This window comes from Antedon mediterranea, chromosome 9 (assembly GCF_964355755.1).
Source record: "Antedon mediterranea chromosome 9, ecAntMedi1.1, whole genome shotgun sequence".
Lineage (NCBI taxonomy): Eukaryota > Metazoa > Echinodermata > Crinoidea > Comatulida > Antedonidae > Antedon > Antedon mediterranea.
The window spans coordinates 4147964-4170955 of NC_092678.1; the positions used below are offsets into that span (position 1 = coordinate 4147964).

The 22992-nt window shown below is 34.6% G+C and overlaps 5 protein-coding genes across 9 annotated transcripts in view; 3 read left to right on the forward strand and 2 right to left on the reverse strand.

Moving 5' to 3' along the window:
- The first annotated feature begins 650 nt into the window (after positions 1-650).
- On the forward strand, positions 651-3589 carry LOC140059039 (inosine-uridine preferring nucleoside hydrolase-like). Its single transcript, XM_072104855.1, has 5 exons — positions 651-814; positions 1151-1353; positions 1476-1767; positions 2004-2140; positions 2524-3589. Exons 1-5 carry the CDS (start codon positions 754-756, stop codon positions 2851-2853), a joined length of 1023 nt encoding a protein of 340 aa, XP_071960956.1. The 5' UTR covers positions 651-753; the 3' UTR covers positions 2854-3589.
- Positions 3590-3667: 78 nt separating this feature from the next.
- On the forward strand, positions 3668-8067 carry LOC140059040 (inosine-uridine preferring nucleoside hydrolase-like). Its single transcript, XM_072104856.1, has 6 exons — positions 3668-3681; positions 3774-3963; positions 4321-4612; positions 5181-5314; positions 5924-7002; positions 7954-8067. The coding sequence occupies exons 2-5, from the start codon at positions 3778-3780 to the stop codon at positions 6242-6244; spliced, it is 933 nt and encodes a 310-aa protein (XP_071960957.1). The 5' UTR covers positions 3668-3681; positions 3774-3777; the 3' UTR covers positions 6245-7002; positions 7954-8067.
- Positions 8068-8246: 179 nt separating this feature from the next.
- LOC140059622 (uncharacterized) lies at positions 8247-21203 on the forward strand. Of its 4 annotated transcripts, none has more exons than XM_072105608.1 (6): positions 8247-8529; positions 8869-8983; positions 9253-9444; positions 15119-15326; positions 19778-20021; positions 20581-21203. In XM_072105608.1, exons 1-3 carry the CDS (start codon positions 8431-8433, stop codon positions 9411-9413), a joined length of 375 nt encoding a protein of 124 aa, XP_071961709.1. In that variant the 5' UTR covers positions 8247-8430; the 3' UTR covers positions 9414-9444; positions 15119-15326; positions 19778-20021; positions 20581-21203. The 4 variants fall into 4 exon arrangements, with proteins under 4 accessions (XP_071961709.1, XP_071961712.1, XP_071961710.1 ...); XM_072105611.1 differs by having other exon boundaries at positions 19778-19827; XM_072105609.1 differs by lacking the exon at positions 19778-20021.
- LOC140059621 (inosine-uridine preferring nucleoside hydrolase-like) lies at positions 16685-19842 on the reverse strand. Of its 2 annotated transcripts, XM_072105607.1 has the most exons (5): positions 19704-19842; positions 19383-19587; positions 18601-18892; positions 18327-18463; positions 16685-17459 (listed from the first exon to the last, which is right to left on the reverse strand). In XM_072105607.1, the coding sequence occupies exons 2-5, from the start codon at positions 19566-19568 to the stop codon at positions 17139-17141; spliced, it is 936 nt and encodes a 311-aa protein (XP_071961708.1). In that variant the 5' UTR covers positions 19569-19587; positions 19704-19842; the 3' UTR covers positions 16685-17138. The 2 variants fall into 2 exon arrangements, with proteins under 2 accessions (XP_071961708.1, XP_071961707.1); XM_072105606.1 differs by lacking the exon at positions 19704-19842 and having other exon boundaries at positions 19383-19660.
- Positions 19962-22992, reverse strand: part of LOC140059620 (uncharacterized) — a 37684-nt gene continuing 34653 nt past the window's right edge. Inside the window, exon 17 of the transcript XR_011847238.1 lies at positions 19962-19984. The gene's annotated coding sequence lies outside the window, so the exon portion shown is untranslated. The remainder of the gene's footprint in view (positions 19985-22992) is intronic.

Below are 22992 nucleotides of genomic sequence, written 5' to 3' on the forward strand. Positions count from 1 at the left end.
ATGAGTACAAAATTGATTTATAGCTTTAGGGATTTTGATATAAACAAGTATAGCCTAGTTTCCGTAGATTCAAGATTCAAGATTCAAGAAATTTTATTTGTCCATAAAAATGGAAATTCACTTTGCTTGGTAGATTAAAACAACAATATTGCAACAATTTAAAAACGTGCAGTATTATAACAGATTAAAAATACAAGATAAAAAGTTAAAAATACTGTTAAAAATGTAAAACTATTAAAAATTGCATTAACGTCTTACATTAGAATTAAAAATATGAATGCTATTTACAACGAAGGATTTTCTAGTTCTACAAAGATTTGCTCTTGGAGGTCGTAGCCTAATGCCTGATCTATTTAAGTTATAACAGTAATGTAACGGATGAGTGGGGTCTTTCATAATATTGTTTACTTTTTTTAGAATACTCTTTTCATAGATAAATGAACAAGGCGTAAGATCAGCTTTAATAATACGTTGTGCAATTTTACGTGGTCTCTCAATATTTTTCTTATCATTTTCAGTAAAGTTACCATAAAAACATCCAATGCTAAAAGATAAAATACTTTGAATAATACTTTGATAAAATAGAATTAAAATAGTGTTATCAACTCTAATTTGCTTGAGTTTTCTGAGAAAGTAGAGCCTTTGTAGTATCACATAAGTGATATAATTATAGTAGTATCAAATGATATTTCCTCCAACTCGGTAAATTGGATATGCATTTAATTATTATACTCAAATACCCCTCTCTATCCAATGGTTGAGTCAGGCACAGCAAAACGATGCAGATTTAGTTTTAAATTTTCTCGAAGAAAACGTAGGTTTTATTTGCGTATAATCCTAGAGCATGCATTCAATTATACATTTTAAATAGATAATGATATTTATTGCAATGTTATGATTCTAGTTTACGTTAAATGTGTAGTTTAGGTTTAATCACATACATTTATATAAGTAGGCCGACGGTCAACAGAACAGACGGAACCAGAGCCGTTGGAAGTGCAGTGGGTTGGTTGTATAGAGATTAAAGCTACCCGAACTCACGTCACGTGTCTGAGGCCTAGAATTTAGACGATTCCACTTACAAATAGGGGTGTAAATGTTAAATTTTCAAAAAAACTGAAAAAGAATGTCTCTATTGTTTTGTTTCAAGTGAATCGATTAAAAATGTCAGAAAAAATTAATTTGATACTTGATTGTGATGTTGGAGTTGACGATGCTCTGGCTGTCATGTTGGCCCTAGCAACGCCCAATAATATTAATTTAATGGCCATCACTTGCGTTGCCGGAAATGCTACTGTCGATAAAGTATGCATCAACACACTCAAAGTGCTTAAAGTTTGTGACAGACTTGATGTGAGTATAAATAGTACTTTTTTAAAAATAATTTTTTAAAAAATATGCTTTAATAATTACAGTACAATTTTATTATCATTATGGCCAGTTTGATTATGGGATCGGTGCATTATTTGTTTCAGGTTGCAGTGTATCGTGGAGCATGTTCTGGTATTATTGGTGGTACCTTCAGAGGTACACCATACCACGGTGTGGATGGCATGGGAGATGTACAAAATATTCCTCAACCTGACATCAAGTTGATAAAGGAAGAAGTGGCAGCCATTGCTCTAGTAAGAATGGTAAACGAGAGACCTGGAGAGATCAGCATAGCTGCTATTGGTCCGTTGACGAACATCGCAATCGCCATGAAGCTAGATCCACATTTCACAGAGAAAGTGAAGGAGATTGTAATAATGGGTGGAGAATTAGAAGGTAATTGTAATCGTTGTATCTACTACTGTTGCAGTACATCAGCGCATGGAAGAATTATTTAGTTCCTCCACGAGTTATCTGGAGATATTGGTGTTGTGCTCAGATATTGTATATTGAATTGTTTTAATGCGGCTTGAGCACTCTTCTTGAGTGATCTGTGCGCTATAGAATTCATATTATTATTATTATACACCCACCAATATTTTGAATATAATTTAATATAATATCTTTTTCAGGCAGAGCTGCAGCATTTCTGACATCTGAATTCAACTTCACCTCTGACCCAGAAGCTGTTCATGTTGTACTTAATGAGAGCAAATGCCCTATTGTAATTATACCGTATGAAATCTGTCAAAATAATGGCTTTGACTTTGTAAGTAGAGTAACCATTCTTGTAAAGCTTAATCTCTGTCTACACTATCAAACTAGTTAGACAAAAAACTGTGATGTGCTTAAATATGATAAAGATGTGCCCAAATATGGTAGTGATATTACATCATCATGTCCATATATGAGAATATTTCTGTCATATAAAGTTTGATAGTGTAGACAGAGCTTCACTCCACTCTTCGGTGGGTTCCAATTTGCTTAATGAATTTCTTTTTTTGCTTTTATTTTTCCTGGCTCTGTATTATGTGTTAGTTTCTTTTTCAATAAATGAAATAGTACATATGCCTACTTCATATTTTTCTCGAAAAATAATATTCCGTTTTTAATAATCCAGCTGCAAGAATTTCCAATTTTCTTTTTTTTCAGGATTACTATATAAGCACGATATCACAGAATAATAAAAAGGCAAATTTTATCAAGGCCATTACATCAAACAGTTTGAAACGGGAACAAAGTAGAGCACATATATATACACCGTGGGATTTTTACGCACTCGCTTATCTCGTAGATAGATCTGTCGTGACTAACATGGCAAATGTTCTTGTACAAGTAGAACTACATGGAAGTTTGACGCGAGGCAAAATGGTGCCAGACTGGAATCGTAAAGTACAGAAAGATCATAATACTAATATTATTATGGAACTAGATATTGATAAAATCAAAATATTGTTTTTAAAGATGTGTTCAAATGCTTGACACAAAGATGTGTTCAAGTACTTGTCACAAAGTTGTGTTCAAATACACAATTCGTGTTCAAATGCTTGACACAAAGTTGTGTTCAAATTTTTGACACAAAGTTGGGTTCAAATGCTTGACACAAAAATTTCAAATGTTTGACACAAAGTTGTGTTCAAATGCTTGACACAAAGATTTGTTCAAATGCCTGACACAAAGATTTGTTCAAATGCCTGACACAAAAATTTGTTCAAATGTCTGACACATAGATGTGTTCAAATGCTTGGCACAAAGATGTGTTCAAATGCCTGACACAAAGTTGTGTTCAAATGCTTAGATCATGAATAACACATGGTGTTCATACAGGCAAAGATAATAAGATATAATTTTGTTTTTCATTGTTTTGTGATTTACTTGTCACTTCATTTCACTCAATTTAGTAAAATAGGGCAGCAAATCTGTTGTTGTGACCATTCTTGTTAAAAATGCTGGTTGAATCAAATAATAATAAATACATTTTCAGTACTAATAACCATTTTCAAATGTCTAGACTGTTTGTGACTGCTAGTAAAACCAGAGTTGATAAACTAAACCAACCTGATTTAAGCATTGTTTATTAAACGCTTCCCCTCTTCCGCTCCTTTTTCCACTTTTTAATAAACAGTATAGTTTTTGAGATTGTAGATACCTAGGTTAGCCTGTCCTTCATTTTTATGTAATTTCCTATAATAAGAAAGCAACAGGATATTGTAATTACTTTGACCTTAGAAGCTAAAGGAAACTACATGATTTGGTTTATATACCTACTATTATTTAATAATAGCAGGTTCTTTGGGTTAAAAGAAGTAGGTAAGTTCACAATTGAAATTTCAGTATTTGTTCTTTTAAAATTCAAAAATCAATAAAAGTATAAAACTAAGCTTGTACATTTTATCTACTAGAACAATGGAAGGAAAACTTAAATTAATCATTGATTGTGACGTTGGAGTTGACGATGCCCTTGCCATAATGTTAGCCCTAGCAACGCCTCATGTCGAGTTACAAGCCGTCTCTTGTGTTGCAGGAAACGTAGATGTTAACAAAGTCTGCATAAATGCCCTGAAAGTGCTTGATGTTTGTAACCAGCTACAGGTAAGTTGGCTATGAATAAAAATACAGTAAATGGGACCTTGGTATAATGGGATGACCTGCTATCTATTAAAAATCCATGTTTGCTAGAATCTTGGTTTGAAAATAAATACAATAAATGAAAACAATTCCTATCTACCTGTATTTGTATCAAACTTAATTCAACCCAAATGTAGTCAATACACAAGTATGTCTATTGTGGTACTAGATACTGTAACCTGTTTTTTTCTCTCTGGCCATGGCCTTTTAAGGATTGCCATTTTTATTTTTATACAGTCATTTTATTGTAAACTTTATTATTTTCTTGTAAAATATTTCTTTTAAAAAATAAATGCATACATTGAATTAATGTTTTGCAAGGTTCCCGTATATAAAGGGTGTACAACTGGTCTTCTTGGTGAACGATTACGAGCCACCTTCTATCACGGCATTGATGGCCTAGGAGATGCCAAGAACATTGACCAACCTGACATCAATTTGATAAAGAAAGAAGTGGCAGCCATTGCTCTGGTGAGAATGGTAAACGAGAGACCTGGAGAGATCAGCATAGCTGCTATTGGTCCGTTGACGAACATCGCAATCGCTATGAAACTAGATCCACATTTCACAGAGAAAGTGAAGGAAATTGTAATAATGGGTGGAGAATTAGAAGGTAAAGAACTATTATCGTATAGATAATCTATTAATTGTTGCTACTGTAAGGTTGGGAAACTGGGTCCTTGATTTACAAAGAAAGTAAAATAGATTTTACTAATATATTTAGAAGGTCCATTCAATATATCTCTTAATTCCCAAATTTCTCAATTCATTTTCCAAAAATAACTCTTGCTAGAGAAATCTTTTCTATTACAAAAAAAGCCATTGCTTACTGTTATATGCCAGAATGGTGTCAGATCAACTTAGATGGTGTTTTGAAACAGAATTGCATTGTCATGAAATCAGTAATCGAGTGGCTGAGCGATTAAGACAGTGTGGAACTGGTGGTAGAACAAGGCTTCTCAGATATTAAAGGCTGTGTCTCATCTGACTCATGTGTGCACTTAAAATAACCCATTGATTGGTGTTCTGGTTAGGCTAACAACCCTACCAGTTGAATAACTTCTTATGGCGATCATAAGGGGGCCTTGTACCAATGGGAAGGAACAGACCTAACAGAGAAAGCAGTAATTCATTTAAAATGCTTAGATAGTATTCTAAATTTGTGTGTTCTTTACTTCTAGGTAGAGCATCAAATCTGACAACTGAATTTAATTTTACTTGTGACCCAGAAGCAGTGCATATTGTACTCGGTGAGAGCCAGTGTCCCGTTACTATTGTGCCATTTGAGGTTACCCGTCGTCATGCTTTCACAGATGTACGTTTAATGTTAATTAATTAATATGTAAAGTTTACTACTGTAGTTTATTTTTGTATTCATCAAACTTTTGTTTGCAAACTCCAATTTTGCCAATGTTTGGAGAAGTTTTGTGTTGCCTGTCTACTAATTAGGGCCTACTACTGGAGGAGTCCACAAACCTCAAGAACTTCGGCACAGCCTATACCAACTTCTAAAAACTAGTTTTTTGCAGTTTGTCAACTAGTCCACACTAGTAAATCTTTTAGTTTGCAAACTAAAGTTTGGTAGTGTAGACTAGGCTTTACTAACCTAGGAGTAATGTTTCAACCAAAATTTAAAAGATTCAAACTTTTATTTATCCTACAACAAGAGGAAATTACATTGCTTGTTGCACAAAATACAAATCTGATTAAATCATGTTGAATTGTCAAAAAAAAAGATAATACTTAATTTAGTTAACTTATTCCCTGGGGTAGGCAGGAGAAAAGATGTCGGTTTGTGTGAAGAACTAGTGCTCTCAACTGGATGCACCTCTATTCAATTCCATACTACTGTTTTAAATTACATTTTTACTACATTCAACCCTAATACTATTAGAATTTTGTTGATGGTTTTCTTCTCTTTCAGGAATTCCTTGAAGATTTGTTATCAAGAGAAACGAGAAAAGCAATGTTTGTGAAATCAATCACGGCTAACAGCATTGAGGTAGACAGACGCAAAAACCATCTGTACACACCATGTGACTTGTATGCTGTGGCTTATCTTGTTGACCAGTCATGCGTAACCAAAATGGAACGCGTGCATGTGCAGGTTGAACTGCACGGTAGTTTAACACGCGGCAAAATGATACCAGACTGGAATGGAAAAATATTAAAGAAACATGACATTAGTATTATAATGAGTATGGATATGGAAAAGCTTAGGAAATTATTCTCAGCAGTAATGTAACTTCAGCCTGAGAAAATATGAAATAAATATAGATTGGGGGACAAATCTTTTGAGGCTTAAAGTGCAATGTTTTGCTTTTTTTAATATAATTTTCAAGTTTTGTATTCAATATAACACAATGACACACTTTCATATGCTATTACATCCCGTAATATGTGGTTATGAAATTATTGATATGACCAGTGAGCAAGTTCAGCGAATTTCTTAATTAACAGAAAGTACATCTCAACCACTTACAGTACATGAGGGAAGTTTAATCTTTCCATTCTTTGTTTACATTTCAAGATGTATTTTGTAATCACTTTTATTACATTATATTATAATAAATGTAAAAAATAACTTTTGAAGGGGATAAAGTATGACTTCTTATTTACCTATTTTTGACCCATATTCCAGAGATATTAAAATCTGGGTCACCTGGACGAAGTATATGAATTTGAAACAGTATATTTATATGACTTCTATTAAAATTTATTCCAATGTGTAATTAGTAATGTTAAAGTCCCATCCCATAATTTTAAGGTAACTTATTTATGGTCCCTTGATGGAGTTGCATAACCATCATAATTGTTTAATGCTGAAATTTAACGAGAATTAATTAATGTAGTGAATTATTCTGTATTTTTTGTATCAATCCAAAAAGTTTTATTAAAATACATTGTAATTTAGATTTAATTATTCATTGCACTTTGTATTTGAAGGTCCCAAGGCTCTTGAAAATGTGTAATGAACGATCCAAGATATCATACACTCTGAAGGTAAGATAATATCTATCATGGTATCTTTATTTCGAACATATAAAAATACATTTGCAGCCAAAGGCTGAATTGCTGCATCTGCATCATATGAAAATGACATCAAACATTAAAATTTATGTATAAAAAGACCATCGAATTCTTTAAAATTGCAACATGTAAAATGTTATATAAAAAAAAACTGTACAAAATATCAGATCCAATAGCGGGCTTTTGAAAATGTAATGATTGTTTTAAGATATCACTAGTGCACTAATTGACATGTCATTTGGTGTGACGAGGGATGCCCTTTGGGTTAGAGAGACATGCCCTGTAGGTTGAAGAGACACCCCTATGGGTTGGAGAGAGGCGCTCTTTAGTTTAAAGTGATGCATCATTTGGTATGAATAGACACATCATTTGGTTTGACAAGGGACGCCCTTTGGCTTAGAGAGACATGCCCTGTAAATTGAAGAGACACCCTCAATGGGTTGGAGAGACGTGCTCTTTTAGTTTAAAGTGACACATCATTTGGTATGACTAGACATGTCATTTGGATTGATGAGAGACGTCCTTTGGGATTAGGAGAGACATGCCCTGTAGGTTGAAGAGACACCCCCTATGATTTAGAGAGACTCGCTCCTTAGTTTAAAGTGACGCATTATTTGGTTTGATTATAGACACATCATTTGGATTGATGAGAGACAGCCTTTGGTTTAGAGAGACATGCCCTGTAGGTTGAAGAGACACCCCCTATGGGTTGTTGTGATGTGCCATTTAGTTTAAGGTGACGCATCATTAGGTATGGGATTTTATGAAAAATGTTGCAGACCTAGTCTAAAACATCCTTTATCTAACCACAGAAAATCATAAACATAATATGACAGTTGGCATAATCATTTTGTATTGTATTGCTATGGAGGAAAATAAATGTCTTTTGAAATGAAACCGAGGATTTCTTTTTGTTATTTCCAGGTACAAGAACTCCGAGGAAATATTCAGGTTTTTTGTCCTCTGAGATTTGATCAACGAACTGAAAATTGTCATAAGTTTCCATCAGATCAAGATATTGTGTGCAATAACGCAGCTGGCAAGAAAATGAGCTTCCAAATTTGATAAAATATTTACTCCAGAGTCAAAACAAACTTATATAAATAACATTTTGAATTTCTCTCTATGTTTTACATACCGTTTTAACAAAGCTCCTAAGATTTGGCATTAGTTAGTTAATAGCAAGAAGTATTATATTGTTTGTTTGTAAACACTAGTACAGTTAGGTTTGTGGTACAATATGTGTTTTAGACAGTTTTAGCCACTCATAGCCAACTATATAAGTCAACCTAAAATATTCTTTCTTAGGTATTTTCGGAGGTTCTATCAATCATAACATCATAACAACATTTGCATCATGGCATACGGTCAAACCAAACAGGAGCTGGAAAAACATACACAATGATGGGAACACCAGAAGATCCTGGCGTGAATATCATATCCATCAGAGAGCTCTTGAAAATGTGTAATGAACGTTCCAAGATATCATACACTCTGAAGGTAAGATAATATCTATCATGGTATCTTTATTTCGAACATATAAAAATACATTTGCAGCCAAAGGCTGAATTGCTGCATCTGCATCATATGAAAATGACATCAAACATTAAAATTTGGGTTGGGTGAGTTGTGATGTGCCATTTAGTTTAAGGTGACGCATCATTAGGTATGGGATTTTATGAAAAATGTTGCAGACCTAGTCTAAAACATCCTTTATCTAACCACAGAAAATCATAAACATAATATGACAGTTGGCATAATCATTTTGTATTGTATTGCTATGGAGGAAAATAAATGTCTTTTGAAATGAAACCGAGGATTTCTTTTTGTTATTTCCAGGTACAAGAACTCCGAGGAAATATTCAGGTTTTTTGTCCTCTGAGATTTGATCAACGAACTGAAAATTGTCATAAGTTTCCATCAGATCAAGATATTGTGTGCAATAACGCAGCTGGCAAGAAAATGAGCTTCCAAATTTGATAAAATATTTACTCCAGAGTCAAAACAAACTTATATAAATAACATTTTGAATTTCTCTCTATGTTTTACATACCGTTTTAACAAAGCTCCTAAGATTTGGCATTAGTTAGTTAATAGCAAGAAGTATTATATTGTTTGTTTGTAAACACTAGTACAGTTAGGTTTGTGGTACAATATGTGTTTTAGACAGTTTTAGCCACTCATAGCCAACTATATAAGTCAACCTAAAATATTCTTTCTTAGGTATTTTCGGAGGTTCTATCAATCATAACATCATAACAACATTTGCATCATGGCATACGGTCAAACCAAACAGGAGCTGGAAAAACATACACAATGATGGGAACACCAGAAGATCCTGGCGTGAATATCATATCCATCAGAGAGCTCTTGAAAATGTGTAATGAACGTTCCAAGATATCATACACTCTGAAGGTAAGATAATATCTATCATGGTATCTTTATTTCGAACATATAAAAATACATTTGCAGCCAAAGGCTGAATTGCTGCATCTGCATCATATGAAAATGACATCAAACATTAAAATTTATGTATAAAAAGACCATCGAATTCTATAAAATTGCAACATAGAAAATCTTATATAAAAAAAAACTGTACAAAATATCAGATCCATTAGCGGGCTCTTGAAAATGTAATGATTGTTTTAAGATATCACTAGTGGTACAATTAGTATTTTGAACAATTGGACCAACACAACAATAATAATAAACTAGAAAGCCACGAGAGTGCATACCTCCGCCTACTGTAAAATTTATCTACATATTTAGTCTCCGGAAAAATTGTGTGTGTCTTAATGCTGTGTGTGATTTAGGATAATTTCACTACAAGCATGTGTATGCGAGTTTGGTGTAATGGTTATGTAACCAGCCTTTCAACTAACAATAGCTTCAGCTGACTAACAATAGAAAAAAACGTGAAGAACAAACAATTGAATTTGAAAAGAAATAGGTTTTTAAACTACTCGCATCAAAAAACGTGTACATTAAATCTAATTATGTTTTAAAATTACAAACCACAACTTATAATTCAAAAATGAAGTTTTTGAGAAAATACAATTTTAATTTACTTGTTACTTAAGACTGCTCACTGGTTTTTGAAATTCTCTCCTATCTTTTAACACTAGTAGGTCTGAAAATAATTCTAAAAAGTGGTCCAGAATTAGGACCGTGGTCCGGATTGCCTCCAAAATTTAATGGAGTGGTCCTTGACCACATATCTATCTGTATTTTCTATCTGATCTTGTAATTACTTTTTGAGTAATCCTGCTAACAAACACACGCGATCGATTACACCTCCTTAGCGGAGGTAAAAAAGGGGAAATTTACCTGTAATAAGTCTGCTTGTGGTTTTTTTAAAGCGTTGTCGACGATTGGTAAAACACAAGAAAATATTCTCAAAGACATAAAACGTATAGATGAAACTATCACACGAAATTCAAGTGATATTGCTGATCTCAAGGCTAAGGATTCAACTGATAAGATTGATGTGTTAACAGCAATAAATGAGAGATTTGAAGATGAAGCTGAGAAGGAAAGAAGAAGGTGTAACCTAATGTTATATAATATTGAGGAAAATACAAGTAGTGATCCCATGATCCGCAAACAACATGACTTATCTGTTATCCGTTCTTTTTGTAACGGTTCAGTTGATATCGACGCCGAAATGAAAGTTATCTATCGTGTTGGAAAAGCTGAGAAGGATATTAAGATGCCTTTGAAATTAGTTTTCAGAAAGGAGTCTATTAAACGTCAAGTTTTTTCTTTAGCAATTCAAAAGGGTTTTGCTGTTAGTAATGATAGAACCATGAAAGAAAGAGAAGCATTCACTAAGTTAAAAGGTGAATTAAAAACGCGATTAGATGCAGGTGAGAAAGACATAGTTATCCGAAGTGGGAAGATTGTGAAGCTTTTTCGTTCCCAATAAAGAAAATAAAAACAAAAAGTTCTCTAATTTAAAAGAAAGTACATTTTCCAATCAGAAATTTAACTTTTGGTACTCAAATTGTGATGGTTTTCTAAATAAGAAGTCAGAGTTACTTTCCCGTTTGGTTTCAGAAAAAGTTGATTTTATTGCATTGACAGAGATTTTACCAAAGCATTGTTTGTACCCGCCACTGATAAATGAATTTCGTGTCCAAGGTTACCACGCATTTTTTTCGAATGAGGATTTTACTTCTGGTCGTGGTGTTTTAATTTATGTCAGAAATGGAATTTCAGTTTCTCAAATTTTCTTTAAGAAGAATAAGTTTGTAGAGTCAGTTTGGGTTAGAGTAAAAGAAGTAAAAACGGATCTTTTATTAGGTTGTGTTTACCGTAGCCCGACTTGTAGTATGGATAATAATATCAAGCTGAACTCATTGTTCCGTGAAGTATATAAATCATCTTTTTCTGATTTAATCGTTGTCGGCGATTTTAACTATAAAAGTATTAAATGGGAATTAAATTGTGTGTCTTCGGAAGATGGAGATTCCAGCAGAAGCTTTTTTGACACCATCAACGATCTATTTTTAATTCAACACGTTATGGAACCTACTAGATACAGAGAAGGCGAAACACCCAATGTTTTGGATCTGGTTTTTACAGACAAAGAGAATACTATAAATGGCATTATGCAGTCTCCACCACTGGGTAAAAGCGACCATATGATGTTACAATTTTCATTGGATCTTGTAAGAGATGACAGAATTGAACCAAATATTCGAAGTTACAGGCATGGTAACTATGATTTGCTGCGCGAGAAAATTGGTTTGGTAGATTGGGATGTGGTTTTCAATGACAAATCAGGTATTCAATCGTGGGACGAATTCGAGCATATTCTTGCGAAGAATATTGATGAGTGTATCCCGATGAGGAAGGTTTGCCACGGAAGAAAACCTTTTTGGATGAACAAAAAAATTGAAAAGCAGATTGCCAAAAAGAATAAATGTTGGAAACAGTATTTAAAGGCCAAAAGAAAACAAAAAGTATGCGTGTCAGCAAAATGGTCGAAGTTTGTCCAAGTAAGAAATCAAACAGTAGATCTGATTCGATGTAGTAAATCTGACTTCGAAAATAAAATAGCAATTGAGATCAAATCTAATGAAAAGTCTTTTTGGAGGTATTTTAGTTCTCAGATCAATATAAAGTCTGGTATACCCAACTTAACTGATAGTAATGGAAGGCATGTGTCTGATGACAAGGATAAGGCTGAGTTGCTAAACACGTTTTTTAGTAGTGTATTTGTCGATGAAATTTTTTCGAATGTACCGGCTGTTGATGACATTTCAGAGGATTTTTTATCTCAAGTTGACTTTCCTTGTGACGAAATCTTAAATATTTTATCAACGTTGAATATTACTAAAACAGCTGGACCTGATGGTATTCACCCACGCATCTTAGTCGAACTAAAGGATATCATTTGCTACCCCCTCCATATTATTTTTACGAAATTGTTTCAAGAAGGAGCCGTCCCTAATAGTTGGAAACGGGCTACAGTGGTACCGATTTTTAAAAAAGGAGTGAAGTCTGACCCAAGCAACTATAGACCTGTGAGTTTAACTTCGGTAGTTGGTAAAATTATGGAGAGAATTATCAGGAAGGAATTATTGGACTTTCTTGAACATCACTCACTTATTTGTTATGAGCAATTTGGTTTCCGGCAAGGTCGTTCCTGTGCTTTACAATTACTTGATGTTCTTGAAAACTGGTTTTCGTATTTTGATAATCAGGATTGTTTTGATTGTATCTACCTTGACTACAAGAAGGCTTTCGATAGTGTGCCTCATCATAGACTCCTTCTGAAAATGAGTGCATTGGGTATTAGAGGTAAACTTCTAAACTGGTTTCAAGAATTTCTTAACGATAGACAACAATGGGTTAGTGTCAATGGATGTGTTTCAGATTGGGCTGATGTTCGTAGTGGTATCCCGCAAGGAAGCGTCGTTGGACCTGTTCTTTTCATTATGTTTATAAATGATTTACCTTCTGTTATTTCTTCCTCTGTATGCATGTTTGCAGATGATACTAAATTGTATAGAGTAGTTAACACTGTGAATGATGCTCAAGTTCTACAAGAAGATTTAGAGAAAGCATGTGACTGGTCTGACAAATGGCAATTACCTTTTAACGAGGGTAAGTGCAAAGTAATGCACTTTGGGAAGAAAAACAACAAACATCTGTATGCCATGCGTGGTTTCTTATTGAATGAAGTTGATCATGAAAAAGACCTCGGTGTTACTATTGACTCTAAACTTGTTTTTAATGTACATGTGGCAGATGTAGCAATTAGAGCAAATCGGAAGTTGGGCATGGTATATCGAGCTTTCAAGTTTTTAAATATGGATGGGTTTCTTCGTTTATATAAAGCTATTATTCGTCCGACCTTGGAATACTGCAACGTTGTTTTTAACTCGCTACGTTGTAAGGAGGAAGACCTATTGGAAAAAGTCCAAGAACGTGCCACCAAGCTTATTTTTTCCATTCGTCATTTACCTTATTCAGAAAGGCTGAAAATTCTCAACCTACCTACTCTCGCATACAGAAGGCAAAGAGCTCATTTGATACAGATTTTTAAAATTTTACATGGAGTGGATAGTATTTCTGCTGATTCTTTTTTTGAGCGTGATGAAGATGTTAGAACACGTGGTCATTCTTTTAAATTAAAATTTAAGTTCTCACGCACAAATTGGATGAGGGACTCATTTGGTCGAAAAGCTATTATATTATGGAATTCGTTATCGGAGGATGTAGTAGCTTCAAGATCAACCAATCAATTTAAGTCCGGTCTTGAACGGGCATGGTCCAACCACCCTCTTAAATTTGCGCCATATTCAAGAGTTGATGTAATTATCAAGAGGGGCTTATAAGCATAGCCTAGCCTCGACTCCGGACCCAGCATTGCTGAGCTCCGGAAACAAGTAAACAAGTAAGTAAACAAGAGCATTTGCTAACACTTTAAGTGTATATGACGGCAGAAAATAGTTTAAATCAGATCCATCTGAATGCTCTTGATAGTGTGTAATGAAAGATGTCATACACTCTAAAGGCGAGATAAGATTGGTAGTGACATAAAACAATTTAATTGGTTGTCTAAACATTGAAAAGATTAACTTAGTTGATAAAATACATTTAAATAATATAAACAAACTTCAAACTGGCAAGTAAATAAAACTATGTACATAATAATAGCTTCTCTGCTTAATATGTTAATAGTATTATATCATAGATATTTTTAAATTGAACTTCAAAAGCAATTAGTAAATGTTACTGTGTCATTATTTTACATGTTCTGTTCATTTATTTGTATTTATTTTTTTATCGGTAAATAAAAATGTGCTTTGATTGGGTCAATCATTCAACTCAAGTTCATGTGAATATCGGCATCTAGACGCCATATTTTTCAAACGTATTTGTAGACTGTTTACATGGCTTGTTAAAACATAATAGGAAAATCATTTGGACGATGATTTGTTCTTTGGGAGATGTCATGCCTAATTTATATTGAACTAAATGGTACACTCGCTTCGCTCGCGTAGCATCTAGATCGTGCCCACAGATTGTTCTTGAATACACAGTAATTTCAGTCTAAAAAAAAGGGCGATTTCAAATGTACGTACCGTAGGACTAGAATACATTGTTGTTAAAACAGAAGCGAATAAATAAACAATGATTTATGTACTCAACTGAAATTAGCACCCTGAATTACTTCCGAAAGAGGAACTTGTCACAAAATGAGTCCAAATTTGTTATTTGAACTCATTTAAACAAACCCAATTTGTGTTTTGTATGTAGTATTCGGGGTGAGGGATGGGGAAGAGGATGATGGGTAAAAATAGGAATAATTTTTGTCTAGTCAATTAAAATAGTGAATGTGACAAAACAATACAAGAACGTTTATATTTGTTGTATATTATGTGTTTATAATCTATTAGTAGGGCCTACCCACACTCTCAGTAATAAAGTTTATTTGTATGTGTTTATATATCTAAAAGTACCCACACTCACAGTAAGAAATTTGCGAATTAAATGGCGACCAAACGTGGTTAATACGTATTTACAGTATAACCCATAAACAAAGAAAACAATTCTAATATATTTTTTTTTTCAATAGGTTTCTATGGTTGAAGTTTACAACGAGCATATACAGGATTTACTGTCAGAGAACAGCAAAGGAATGCTAGACATCAGGATGCAGGGAAGAGGCTAACGATAAAAGGACTGAAAGAGTTTAAAGTGGGCAATGAAGGGAATATTACCAAGGTCATGGCAATAGGAGATAGGAATTGATCAGTGGCATCTACTAAAATAAATTCAACAAGGTAATACATATTCATAGTGTAAAACAATGTGTTTGCTTTCTATGATGGAGGTTCACATTTTTCCTATTTTTAGTCCAAATTTGAATCTCTTTTATACAACCATCTGAAAATGTTTATACAAAAATCAAACCAAAATTTATTCAGCTGGAACGACATATTGAAACTACTGTTCACATCTGTCGCTGGCTTTCAAAGTGCTTAATATATAGACGTATTTGACTGGTCACCTGCAAACACCTCGGAGTGATCTGCTCTCACTGTTCGCGTATAATGATATACCATATTTATATAGAGCCCTTACAAGCTTGTAGCCATGATTTTTACAGGGGGTTCTTTTTTCTATTTACAAATTATTAAAAGTTTGCTTATTATATAAAAATATTTAATTCAACTAGCAGGAAAAAACAAATAGGCATTCAACCACAACCTGGAATATCCAGAAACCCTTCCCATGATGTTTTTTTTTTTTTTTGTGCAGAAGTAAATAACTTTATTAAAACTGCCAAATGGCCTATTTAAAGTCTGACTTTATTAATGACCAGATCTTAAAAGAATTCTACAAAATATAATATCTTGGCTCTACTAAACTGATCAGTAATTGATAAGAGTTCAAAGTGGGCAATGAAGGGGATATTACCGGGGTCATGGCAATGGGAGATTATATAAAATTATTTTAATTCAACTAGCAGGACAAAACAAATAAGCATTTAACCACAATCTCTTAAAAATACAATTATTATAAAAATCATTAAAGATGTATTGTCCCTTGAAACACAAAAAATGAAGGTCAAAATATTTAAATTGGCCATATCAAAGTAGTATTAAAGTTATTCACTTAGTCGAAAATTCGAGCCAAAAACAAAAAGTTTATGTAATTAACAGGTAAATTAATTTGATTACATTTCGTCTGAAAAATCGTCGCGAGCTAAAGTAAACAGAGATTTCAAACCAGAAGTATGCATCATGCATGATGCTAATCGGGATTGTTTACAACTCGTCACTGTTGAGAATTTGTTTTCACACAGATCATAAGGAAGTTCTATGATTATGCATACAGAGTAGACAAACAAGCGCGTTGCATTACGAGATATGTTTTGAAAGTCAAAGTTATTTTTTTAACAAAAAAACGTCTGTATTTCAGTTAAATGATTTTTTTTTCGACAAATTTTTGGTGAAAGTTAATAACTATTATGATACTTCAAAATGACTCACTTTTTTTCCAAGGGACAATACATCTTTAAAATACTGTTTATATATTTAAAAAATACAACATTTAAAAGTACAAAATTAGATTATAATAAACACTTTATTTCATTCATTCATTTATTTAAAATTCATAAACAAAAAAAACTACCTTTACAATAAAATTTAATGACAAAAAACAAGAAGATCGATGTTTCAGAACCATCATGAAACCATTTTCAAGATCAAGTGATCAAATTATACAAAAACAACAAACACCAATGGGTGACAGGAAATACTAATTGATTGGTTAATTAACATCAAAGAAGGCCTACAATACTAAGAAATTAAGTACAAGATAAAAAATTAATTTTTTCATTGGCTATGGAATATCCAGAAACCCTTCCCATGATGTGTTTTTTTTTTTTTGTACAGAAGTAAATAACTTTATTAAAACTGCCAAATTGCCTATTAAAGTCTGACTTTATTAATGTTCATTTTTCATGTTTTTTTTTCTAAAACTGAACATGGTCCAATTTATAGGTAGTTACTGAAGTATTTATAGGTAGTTACTGAAGTAGTTAAAATATGACAAATGCAATACAATCAATAATTTGATATATTATGTCCTTACATCGCATTTGCATACATCATTTTTAATTTGTCCATATCCATTTTCATAACAATATTTATAGTATGGATCTTAGACACTTTGTTGTTCCAATCGGTCACCATTTTTCCTCGTGATAAGCTACCTTGCAGCTCAATCTGTACATGTACATGTTCCAACTTAGTCACACATGACTTATCAACAAGATAGGCTATTGCATATATGTCGTATGGCACATATGGGTCCTTTTCACCCCTCTCGCGTTGTAGACAATATTCAGTAATGGCTTTGACAAATTTTGCTTTTTTGTTATCTCGTGATACCAGATCTTTGAAGTAATTCTACAAAATAAATAATAGTAAAATCAATTGTTCAATAATCTTGGCTCTACTAAACTGATCAGTAATTTGATTTCTAATTGGACTTACAGAATTAGGGGTGTGTAGTTGTGTGTGTGTGTGTTATTGTTTAAAAGTGTACATAAACTGAAAATTCCCTCTTTTTAAAAGGACCAGCAAAATACTTGTACAGGTCACTCAACAATGGCTCTTTGTAACTGTGACAATGACAGTACAGTATAATAGGTAACTGTATATTGCTGTTTGCTCTACTAAGCAAACTCTACAGTACTTTAAAGATGTACAGTATTGTCCCCCAAAATTAGGTAAGTTATAAGTTGACAAAATAAATGCTTTATTTGACTTTGTTGCTTCAAATTACAGTTAAAGATGTATTGTCCCCTGAAAAATAATTTTTAAAATTTTTGTTGTTGAATATGTTATTTTAATGTCACATAATAGTTATCCACTTTGACCAAAAATTGGATCTCAAAACAATGTATTTACCTGAAAAACTGTAATTTAAAGCAAAAAGTGGTTAAATTGGCTGCCAGCCAATGGATTTTTGATTGAATTTAACCATTTATTATGTTATTTTATAAGTGAAAACATTATTTTTGGGGGTTTTTTTTCTACGGAAGTGATTAACTTTATTAAAACTACAAAATAACTTATTCAAAGTCTGATTTAATTAATCTTCATTTTCATGTTTTTGAGGGACAATACATCTTTAAGGTTTCAGGTAAATTTATCGATCCAATTTTTGGTCAAAGTAGATAACGATTATGTGACATTAAAATAGCATATTCAACAACATAAGCATATTTTTTCAGGGGACAATACATCTGTAAGGCAAACAATTTAACTTACAATTGGCAACCCATGTCGAGTACAGATTTCAAATGGCAGAATAATTACTGGGCATACGCTAGCATTAAATACCACGTGGGCTGCCTCTGGGTCACAGGTAAAATTGAATTCCGACGTGATATATGATAAGGCTTTCCCTTGAAAAGAAGAAAACCACAATTTTAATGTTACGTTATATAGTATACAAAATTACCCATTGTTAATCTTTATCTCGTCACGTCTCATTGCAGTTTGCATTGTAGTAATAACAATCATCAGATTATCTATAATATACCTTCCAATTCTCCACCCATTATTACAATCTCCTTTACTTTCTCTGTGAAATGTGGATCTAGTTTCATGGCGATTGCGATGTTTGTCAACGGACCAATAGCAGCTATGCTGATCTCTCCAGGTCTCTCGTTTACCATTCTCACTAGAGCAATGGCTGCCACTTCTTCCTTTATCAACTTGATGTCAGGTTGAGGTATTTCTTTTACATTTCCTAGGCCATCTTCACCATGATAATACCCTGCTCTTTCTTCGTGGCCAAGAATTGAAGTTGATGCTCCTTTGTATACTGGAATCTGAAATAGTTACTTACTTAATTAGGTAGAGTTACCGATGATTATTGTGTTCAAATAGTTATTTAAAAAAAGTAGTATTTTAGTAGTTTCCAATGTACGCCTAATGACAGATGTTTTTTTACAACAATGTTTATGAAACAAAAAATACATGGTGTAAAATAATAATAATTTATTTGGAAGATACACTTTTTTTTTGACAATTGTAAATTATGTACAAATATAAAAGTAACAAATAATACAATAGTATAACAATAGTTCAATCTTATGTGGTGGGAGAGTCATTTAGAAGGTTCATCCTGCACCCCAATAAAATATAACATAACACATACACATATAGTCTGCAATAGTTTACACTTCCAAAATTCAGCGTTGGTGCAAATATGTGATAGATCTGATTTTATTTTATTTATTTATTCGTATTGTATTTTACGTTTTACGAGAATAAATAAAGATTGATTTAATACAATATAAATGTTTGTAGCGTACTCACATCAAGTCTGTCACAAACTTTAAGAACCTTAAGTGTGTTGATGCATACTTTATCAATACCAACATTACCTGCAACGCAGGTGATAGCAAGTAACTCGATGTGGGGCGTTGCTAGGGCCAACATAATAGCCTGAGCATCATCAACTCCAACATCACAATCAATTATCAAGTTCACTTGATCCACCATTATTAGTTTTAAATTATTCCTGTAACGTAAAGATGAAAAATAATAAGTAAATTGAGGTGCCATCAAATAAGATGCCTCTCCAATATTTGTTATTTTATACCATGTATCCTATAAAACTCAATCTGCATTACTTGCCTGTCTGTAATAATGTTTTCCGATCCCAGTTTTTTTTAGTATTGGCAGTATGTCTTCTTCTTCTTCCAATTTAGTGCAAACTTCAGACTTGAAGACTATAGCACTTTGGTGGGATGTGATGCGAGTGAGTTAGTTTTCGTATAGAACCCCCTTAAATGATTTAAAAGTTGGTGCCTTTACAGTTGATTCTGCTAGGATGTTCCAATCTCTTGACGTTCTGGGAAAGAAGGACATTCGATGATAGTCCCGACTTGAGCGTGGAATGTGTTTTGTTTAAAAGCCTACAAACATATAAAGGTTTATAAATTCAACCTTGCAGTAAGTACTGCTATACAATTGTAAATGAAAGTGCTATTCAAATACGGAACACTTGATTAGATTTGTTCTTTCCTGTTAAAAATTGAATGCACTGCATGGGTAACTTCTGATTGGCTTGACCGGTCCCTTAGATTTTTTAAACATTTAACCTGTCAAAATTGGAGGTATCCCGACAGCAGTGTCACTGTAACACAAATCTGCTTCATTGGGACTGCTATACAATTTATAGTAGTACAGTTTCTAGGTGGCCTTGTACCTTGTAATTTATCTAAGGGGGTGATGATGATTCCCTACAAAACTACGTTGATATATTTAAACAAATTAAATAATATCCTTTCTGCCAAATGGTAAATTTAGTCGGAAATAAATCTTCTACTTAAGTGGAGTACTATTCACCATACACTAATTTTTGTGCTTTTAAAAACAAATTAAAAACATATACAATATTTTAGCTTTTTTGGAACAAATTGCATAATAATTGTATTTTAAAAAGTCATTTTTTTTTGGGAAAATTCCTGTACTTCTATATGGTAATTTTAATGGTTATTTTATTTTTAAGGCTGTTTATCGTCAGTCATCAGCATTGACTAAAGATTGTCTCAAGTTGAGGTCGTCGATGGGTACCGTCAAACCAAATTTTGAGCAAAAAGATGAGCAGAGCTGTACGCTTCTACCCTACAATGTTTGTGGTATAGTGACAGCGATTGGTGGAAGATAAATGAGCGGAGCTGTACATGTCTAGTCTGTGATTCATTTATTGGAAAGCGAGTGGTAGATAAAAGACAGATGAGCGGAGCTGTACGCATCTAGCCTACAATGTTTGTGGTACAGTGACAGCAATTGGTGGAAGATAAATGAGCAGAGCTGTACACGTCTAATCTGTGATTCATTTGTTGGAAAGTCAGATCAAGCCTACACTTTTTTTGTGGTGCAGTGAAAGCGTCTAGTCTGTGATTCATTTATTGTAAAGGGAGTGGTAGATCAAGACAGATGAGCGGAGCTGTACGCATCTAGCCTACAATGTTTGTGGTACAGTGACAGCGAGTGGTAGATCAAGACAGATGAGCGGAGCTGTACGCATCTAGCCTACAATGTTTGTGGTACAGTGACAGCGAGTGGTAGATCAAGACAGATGAGCGGAGCTGTACGCATCTAGCCTACAATGTTTGTGGTACAGTGACAGCGAGTGGTAGATCAAGACAGATGAGCGGAGCTGTACGCATCTAGCCTACAATGTTTGTGGTACAGTGACAGCGAGTGGTAGATCAAGACAGATGAGCGGAGCTGTACGCATCTAGCCTACAATGTTTGTGGTACAGTGACAGCGAGTGGTAGATCAAGACAGATGAGCGGAGCTGTACGCATCTAGCCTACAATGTTTGTGGTACAGTGACAGCGAGTGGTAGATCAAGACAGATGAGCGGAGCTGTACGCATCTAGCCTACAATGTTTGTGGTACAGTGACAGCGAGTGGTAGATCAAGACAGATGAGCGGAGCTGTACGCATCTAGCCTACAATGTTTGTGGTACAGTGACAGCGAGTGGTAGATCAAGACAGATGAGCGGAGCTGTACGCATCTAGCCTACAATGTTTGTGGTACAGTGACAGCGAGTGGTAGATCAAGACAGATGAGCGGAGCTGTACGCATCTAGCCTACAATGTTTGTGGTACAGTGACAGCGAGTGGTAGATCAAGACAGATGAGCGGAGCTGTACGCATCTAGCCTACAATGTTTGTGGTACAGTGACAGCGAGTGGTAGATCAAGACAGATGAGCGGAGCTGTACGCATCTAGCCTACAATGTTTGTGGTACAGTGACAGCGAGTGGTAGATCAAGACAGATGAGCGGAGCTGTACGCATCTTGCTTACAATGTTTGTGGTACAGTGACAGCGAGTGGTAGATCAAGACAGATGAGCGGAGCTGTACGCATCTAGCCTACAATGTTTGTGGTACAGTGACAGCGAGTGGTAGATCAAGACAGATGAGCGGAGCTGTACGCATCTAGCCTACAATGTTTGTGGTACAGTGACAGCGAGTGGTAGATCAAAACAGATGAGCGGAGCTGTACGCATCTAGCCTACAATGTTTGTGGTACAGTGACAGCGAGTGGTAGATCAAGACAGATGAGCGGAGCTGTACGCATCTAGCCTACAATGTTTGTGGTACAGTGACAGCGAGTGGTAGATCAAGACAGATGAGCGGAGCTGTACGCATCTAGCCTACAATGTTTGTGGTACAGTGACAGCGAGTGGTAGATCAAGACAGATGAGCGGAGCTGTACGCATCTAGCCTACAATGTTTGTGGTACAGTGACAGCGAGTGGTAGATCAAGACAGATGAGCGGAGCTGTACGCATCTAGCCTACAATGTTTGTGGTACAGTGACAGCGAGTGGTAGATCAAGACAGATGAGCGGAGCTGTACGCATCTAGCCTACAATGTTTGTGGTACAGTGACAGCGAGTGGTAGATCAAGACAGATGAGCGGAGCTGTACGCATCTAGCCTACAATGTTTGTGGTACAGTGACAGCGAGTGGTAGATCAAGACAGATGAGCGGAGCTGTACGCATCTAGCCTACAATGTTTGTGGTACAGTGACAGCGAGTGGTAGATCAAGACAGATGAGCGGAGCTGTACGCATCTAGCCTACAATGTTTGTGGTACAGTGACAGCGAGTGGTAGATCAAGGCAGATGAGCGGAGCTGTACGCATCTAGCCTACAATGTTTGTGGTACAGTGACAGCGAGTGGTAGATCAAGGCAGATGAGCGGAGCTGTACGCATCTAGCCTACAATGTTTGTGGTACAGTGACAGCGAGTGGTAGATCAAGACAGATGAGCGGAGCTGTACGCATCTAGCCTACAATGTTTGTGGTACAGTGACAGCGAGTGGTAGATCAAGACAGATGAGCGGAGCTGTACGCATCTAGCCTACAATGTTTGTGGTACAGTGACAGCGAGTGGTAGATC

Excerpts from the sequence above, each read along its gene's own strand:
- LOC140059622 (XM_072105608.1), top strand. The coding sequence starts at position 8,431 with ATGATGGGAACACCAGAAGATCCTGGCGTGAATATCATATCCATCAGA. Across the intron at positions 8,530-8,868 it reads AGATATCATACACTCTGAAG|GTACAAGAACTCCGAGGAAA; the intron begins GTAAGATAATAT and ends TGTTATTTCCAG. Across the intron at positions 8,984-9,252 it reads TGTGTGCAATAACGCAGCTG|GTATTTTCGGAGGTTCTATC; the intron begins GCAAGAAAATGA and ends ATTCTTTCTTAG.
- LOC140059621 (XM_072105606.1), bottom strand. The coding sequence starts at position 19,631 with ATGGCACCTCAATTTACTTATTATTTTTCATCTTTACGTTACAGGAAT. Across the intron at positions 18,464-18,600 it reads AATGGGTGGAGAATTGGAAG|GGAAAGCCTTATCATATATC; the intron begins GTATATTATAGA and ends CTTCTTTTCAAG. Across the intron at positions 17,460-18,326 it reads CTCGACATGGGTTGCCAATT|AATTACTTCAAAGATCTGGT; the intron begins GTAAGTTAAATT and ends TTTATTTTGTAG.
- LOC140059039 (XM_072104855.1), top strand. The coding sequence starts at position 754 with ATGGTTGAGTCAGGCACAGCAAAACGATGCAGATTTAGTTTTAAATTT. Across the intron at positions 815-1,150 it reads TAAATTTTCTCGAAGAAAAC|TGAATCGATTAAAAATGTCA; the intron begins GTAGGTTTTATT and ends TTTTGTTTCAAG. Across the intron at positions 2,141-2,523 it reads AAAATAATGGCTTTGACTTT|GATTACTATATAAGCACGAT; the intron begins GTAAGTAGAGTA and ends CTTTTTTTTCAG.
- LOC140059040 (XM_072104856.1), top strand. The coding sequence starts at position 3,778 with ATGGAAGGAAAACTTAAATTAATCATTGATTGTGACGTTGGAGTTGAC. Across the intron at positions 3,964-4,320 it reads ATGTTTGTAACCAGCTACAG|GTTCCCGTATATAAAGGGTG; the intron begins GTAAGTTGGCTA and ends ATGTTTTGCAAG. Across the intron at positions 4,613-5,180 it reads AATGGGTGGAGAATTAGAAG|GTAGAGCATCAAATCTGACA; the intron begins GTAAAGAACTAT and ends CTTTACTTCTAG.